The 6,397-nt window shown below is 44.9% G+C and overlaps 1 protein-coding gene across 1 annotated transcript; it reads left to right on the top strand.

Moving 5' to 3' along the window:
- The first annotated feature begins 3,830 nt into the window (after positions 1–3,830).
- LOC121385086 (zinc finger CCCH domain-containing protein 13-like) lies at positions 3,831–5,384 on the top strand. The gene has a single exon (XM_041515622.1). It carries the CDS (start codon positions 3,831–3,833, stop codon positions 5,382–5,384), a length of 1,554 nt encoding a protein of 517 aa, XP_041371556.1.
- Positions 5,385–6,397: the final 1,013 nt, after the last annotated feature.

Below are 6,397 nucleotides of genomic sequence, written 5' to 3'. Positions count from 1 at the left end.
GATGATGAATGGCTGGTTAATTAGCCAATTGGGTTACTGCGACTTCGATCCTGTCTTAATGAGAAAGAAAAAAAAGCGTAAGTATTATATACCAATTGCCAATCACGAGTTTCAGAACATGAATATATATTTACAGTAAAATAATATGGTTATCGTAGTTAGGTCTGGCTGGTACCCCCACTGTCGTCCTCCCGGCGTGGAATGTCTATTGGGTCGCGATGCTTAGGGTCGCTATTCCATTTTTGGGTCCGTCCATATGGGGGATTGTTCCAGCTATTTTGTTAGGTATAAGCCCGCTTTAGACATTTCACCGGTCTCTCCCCGGGTTGGAACACGTGGTCTGTTCGAGTGCGTAAGGTCGATGTTCCATCAAGGGAGTCACAGGTGTAACGATTCAAGCATTGTCATATCCAACGGTTATTAAATCATTCGCTGCCATCCCGCCGTTGATCCCAGGGTTGGAGTGCTTGTTTGGTCGAGTGCTTAAGGTCGCTCTTCCATCCAAGGGATGTACAGGCGGGTGGTTTTGAGTAATTGTTAATTTATATTGTTAAATTTATGCCATATCTAACGGTTATTAAATCATTCGCTGCCATCCCGCCGTTGATCCCCGGGTTGGAGTGCTTGTTTGGTCGAGTGCTTAAGGTCGCTCTTCCATCCAAGGGATGTACAGGCGGGTGGTTTTGAGTAATTGTTAATTTATATTGTTAAATTTATGCCAGCTAATTTGGCTAGGTATATGCTCTTACTTTTGTCATTTCACCGTTCTCTCCCCGGGTTGGAATACGTGGTCTGTTCGAGTGCGTAAGGTCGGTGTTCCACCAAGGGAGTCACAGGTGTAACGAGTTAAGTAGCATATTGATTACTTATCTTAGTTATAGATCGCCACCTTCCCTCCGTTGGTCCCCCGGATTGGAGTGCATGTCGGTTGAGTGCATAAGGTCGCTCTTCCGTCCAGGACACGTACAGGCGGGTGGTTTGTGATCGTTTTCTAGTTTTAGTTTTTAAATTTATGTCTATCAGGAGCCCAGTGAGTGTGCTGCGGTTTCCCATCCTGCCTGCGATCAGTCGGGTTGGGGGTCCGCGTCGATTGAACGCTGGCAGGGCGGGCAGTACGTGGCACTTATAGTTTTGGTTTGGTGGACTGGACGAATTTATATACTGCTTTGAAGGTTTTATGTTTTAGATATTTATCAGGATTAAGTAGAAGGTTAGGCGTAATTGGTTTGTTATGGTTGGCTTCGGCTATTGAGTCTATCATTAGTTTTCTCTGACTGTTGTGTAACGTGCAATCCAGGAGATAGTGTTTCATGTCTTCCCGGGTGCCACACTCACAGTCAGAGCAGCTGTTGACCTGCGATGATTTACCTATGCGCAATTTAGTAATTATTTTATCCACATAAGTGTTTAAGTGTTTAGGTCGAATAGAGTTGACTAGTGGTTTGATGTTATAATGCCATGTATTGGTTGTTAGGTCCCAGTTGGCCTACCATTGATTAATGTAGTGTTTTCTTGCTTTTGACATTAGTTCTGATATTCCTAAAGGTAGTGCTGTAATTTTACTAGTGATTGAAAGTGCAGTTTTGGCTCCATAATCAGCTATTTCATTGCCAATTATACCTACGTGAGCTGGGACCCATTCGAATACTACTGTTAAATTAAGCTGGTTTAGTTCATGAAGTTTATTGTGGATGGCTGCGAGGATATCTAGCCTGGTAGATTTATTAGTTTGAAGTGATTGGATAGAGCTAAGACTATCTGAAAAAATAACGCTTTTAGAGTATTGTTTAGTTTTAATCCATATTAGGGCTTCATAGATGGCTGTCAGACTGATAGGTTATCTGACAGCCTAGCGTATTTAAATAATTTAGAGTGTTTAGATATTTTTACTTCAACTACTGCGAAGCCAACCCTACCGTTATCTGGATTTTTTTAGCCATCCGTGTAGATATGGATGTGCTCAGGGTAATTTTCGTTGGCTGCGGCTTCGAACAGGATTTTCTTAAATGGTGGAAATGGAGTTGAATCCGTAGCTTGTTTAATTAGATATGGTGTGTGGCACTCGACTGGCTGATTGATATGGTACTGGCTGATTGATATGGTATAGTGCCACTGGCGTGTTATCTATACCTACTTCTATTTCTATTTTAGTAGCTTTAGTGGCGAAAGAATCATTAAGATTTTGATTGGTTTTGAATACTAGTCCTGGTTTAGCTATGATAGGAGTGAGTTCCTGAACTGGGTGATCTAGTTTAAGAGAGTGGATTTTTAGATGATAATTAAGATGTTGAAGATTGCGACGATATTTCAGTGGCATAATGTTAAACTCAACTTCTAAGCTCTGTCCGCTGGTATTTGATAGAACTTTAGCTATGATTCTAAGAGCTTGGTTTTGAATAACATCTAATTTATGTAACAGTTTGGGGGCGGCGCAACTGTAGGCTTGGGCTCCATAATCTATTCTGGAGAGTATGCATGCTTTGTAAACCATAAGCATTGCCTCTGTTTGCGCTCCTCAACTGGTACCTGAGATGGCTCTTAACAAGTTTAGAGTATTTTTTGAGTTCCTGACTATGTCATTGATATGGTCACTAAAGGTTAGTTTTGAGTCAAAAGTTACACCTAGAAATTTAATTTTTTTGACTCTTGGAATTATTTTATCAGTATATCACCTGATTTAAGTTGGTGATTATCTGATTTATTGACTTTATTAAAAAACATATAGACAGTTTTAGTTTCTGATAGTATAATGCCCCAGTCCAGGGTCCATTTGTTAAGTCTATTCATATCAGCTTGCATTAGGTGAAATAAATTAGTGGTTGTGTTGCCTGTGCGCCAGATGGCGCAATCATCGGCAAATAGTGCTGTGTTTAATGGCGTGGTCGTTTTTGTTTTTCCTTTAGCATTAAGTGCTTTAGTTATGTCATTAATAAAAATGTTGAATAAGGTTGGTGAGATAACCGAACCTTGTGGTATGCCATTAATTATTTCGGTTCTGTCTGAATAGTGACCGTTCACTCTAACTGAGATTGATCTATTATGGATGAAATTGTTGATAAAATTAAACATATTACCTTTAATACCATTACTCTGTAGTTTATTTAGTAGACCTTGACGCCATACCATATCAAAAGCGTTTTCAATATCTATGAATATTGTTAAAACCGTATGAGATTTTCGAAATGCATCATGAATACTATTTTGTAATCTATTGTTGAATGTTTAGTTCTAAATCCGCTCTGTACATTAGTTATTAGGTTATTTTCGAGTAGGTAATTGTTGAGTCGTTTATTGATAATAGTTTCTAAGGTTTTGCACATGTGGGACGTGAGTGTTAACGGTCTATAACTCCCTGGGAGGGAATGGTCTTTTCCCGCTTTAGGGAGACTAAAACATTCTGCATGTTTCCACGCAGTGGGCATTTGACCCTCCCTCCAGATTCGGTTAAAGAGCGATAACACTACCAACACATTTTATTTACGGTTATATGGTGTCAGACATAAGGTTAAGGACCACACAGATATTGAAAGAGGAAACCCACTGTCGCCACTTCATGGGCTACTCTTTTCGATAAGCAGCAAGGGATCTTTTATATGCACCATCCCACAGACAGGGTAGCACATACCACGGCTTTTGATATACCAGTCGTGGTACACTGGCTGGAACGAGAAATAGCCAAATGGGCCCACCGACGGCGATCGATCCCAGACCGACCGTGCATCGAGCGAGCGCTGTGCCATTGGGCTACGTCCCGCCCCCTCCCAGGGAAGAGACGAAGAGGCAGGCCCCGGAACACCTGGCAAAGAGACGCCGAAAAGGAAACCAAGGAGATGGGTTACACCAGGAGAGAGACGGAGAGGCAGGCCCCGGAACACCTGGCAAAGAGACGCCGAAAAGGAAACCAAGGAGATGGGTTACACCAGGAGAGAGACGGAGAGGCAGGCCCCGGAACACCTGGCAAAGAGACGCCGAAAAGGAAACCAAGGAGATGGGTTACACCAGGAGAGAGACGGAGAGGCAGGCCCCGGAACACCTGGCAAAGAGACGCCGAAAAGGAAACCAAGGAGATGGGTTACACCAGGAGAGAGACGGAGAGGCAGGCCCCGGAACACCTGGCAAAGAGACGCCGAAAAGGAAACCAAGGAGATGGGTTACACCAGGAGAGAGACGGAGAGGCAGGCCCCGGAACACCTGGCAAAGAGACGCCGAAAAGGAAACCAAGGAGATGGGTTACACCAGGAGAGAGACGGAGAGGCAGGCCCCGGAACACCTGGCAAAGAGACGCCGAAAAGGAAACCAAGGAGATGGGTTACACCAGGAGAGAGACGGAGAGGCAGGCCCCGGAACACCTGGCAAAGAGACGCCGAAAAGGAAACCAAGGAGATGGGTTACACCAGGAGAGAGACGGAGAGGCAGGCCCCGGAACACCTGGCAAAGAGACGCCGAAAAGGAAACCAAGGAGATGGGTTACACCAGGAGAGAGACGGAGAGGCAGGCCCCGGAACACCTGGCAAAGAGACGCCGAAAAGGAAACCAAGGAGATGGGTTACACCAGGAGAGAGACGGAGAGGCAGGCCCCGGAACACCTGGCAAAGAGACGCCGAAAAGGAAACCAAGGAGATGGGTTACACCAGGAGAGAGACGGAGAGGCAGGCCCCGGAACACCTGGCAAAGAGACGCCGAAAAGGAAACCAAGGAGATGGGTTACACCAGGAGAGAGACGGAGAGGCAGGCCCCGGAACACCTGGCAAAGAGACGCCGAAAAGGAAACCAAGGAGATGGGTTACACCAGGAGAGAGACGGAGAGGCAGGCCCCGGAACACCTGGCAAAGAGACGCCGAAAAGGAAACCAAGGAGATGGGTTACACCAGGAGAGAGACGGAGAGGCAGGCCCCGGAACACCTGGCAAAGAGACGCCGAAAAGGAAACCAAGGAGATGGGTTACACCAGGAGAGAGACGGAGAGGCAGGCCCCGGAACACCTGGCAAAGAGACGCCGAAAAGGAAACCAAGGAGATGGGTTACACCAGGAGAGAGACGGAGAGGCAGGCCCCGGAACACCTGGCAAAGAGACGCGAAAAGGAAACCAAGGAGATGGGTTACACCAGGAGAGAGATGGAGAGGCAGGCCCCGGAACACCTGGCAAAGAGACGCCGAAAAGGAAACCAAGGAGATGGGTTACACCAGGAGAGAGACGGAGAGGCAGGCCCCGGAACACCTGGCAAAGAGACGCCGAAAAGGAAACCAAGGAGATGGGTTACACCAGGAGAGAGATGGAGAGGCAGGCCCCGGAACACCTGGCAAAGAGACGCCGAAAAGGAAACCAAGGAGATGGGTTACACCAGGAGAGAGACGGAGAAGATGGCCACAAAGAGACAACAGTGACGTTCCTTAGTCCATGGCCTATGCTCCCAGCGAGTAAACAGGCATAAGTAAGTAAGTATCAAATGTAACAAAACACACCGCGTCTGTGCTGGCGCGTTCTACAGATCTGGCAACAGACGACATAGAACATGCGCTATATTTTCACAGTGCCAGACTAGCAGCGAGCCACATTTTAATGTTTTTCTTAATATTTCCGGAATTAATGCCACATATCCGGAATTTTTTCAAATTCGCTATCATTATTTTTTTTGGAAGCAACCATTTCTGAATATATTTTACATTTTCTATATTTTTAAATACCAAGTTTATTAAACCGAGTTTATCACTCTGCATTCTCCATTTTAACCTGAACTCGGTATTATCTACAGTTTGGGCCATCGGTCTACAGGCTGGTAGGTACTGGGTTCGGATCCCAGTCGAGGCATGGGATTTTTAATCCAGATACCGACTCCAAACCCTGAGTGAGTGCTCCGCAAGGCTCAATGGGTAGGTGTAAACCACTTGCACCGACCAGTGATCCATAACTGGTTCAACAAAGGCCATGGTTTGTGCTATCCTGCCTGTGGGAAGCGCAAATAAAAGATCCCTTGCTGCCTATCGTAAAAAGAGTAGCCTATGTGGCGACAGCGGGTTTCCTCTAAAAACAGTGTCAGAATGACCATATGTTTGACGTCCAATAGCCGATGATAAGATAAAAAAATCAATGTGCTCTAGCGGCGTCGTTAAATAAAACAAACTTTACTTTACTTTTTATCTACAGTTTCGTGCTATTACTAAGACGTTTGTCTATTGGCTGTATTTGTCAACAGCCGATCAATGAAAATATTTTTGACAATCGAGTAAAGTGAAATTTGTCTTACTTGTTATGTAGTTTAATGTATAATATTCATTTTAAAGATAATTCAGATATCATATAGTAATTACTAAGGGGCAGACATCGGTTCTATGGCGATGCATGTAACTGCGCCACGGTGGGTAAAAACCTGAATATATAACAGAACACTTGCGAAAAC

This window comes from Gigantopelta aegis, chromosome 11 (genome assembly GCF_016097555.1).
Source record: "Gigantopelta aegis isolate Gae_Host chromosome 11, Gae_host_genome, whole genome shotgun sequence".
Taxonomy (NCBI): domain Eukaryota; kingdom Metazoa; phylum Mollusca; class Gastropoda; order Neomphalida; family Peltospiridae; genus Gigantopelta; species Gigantopelta aegis.
Note: the sequence above shows the minus strand (reverse complement) of the source record. Positions and strands in the feature narration are given on the sequence as shown.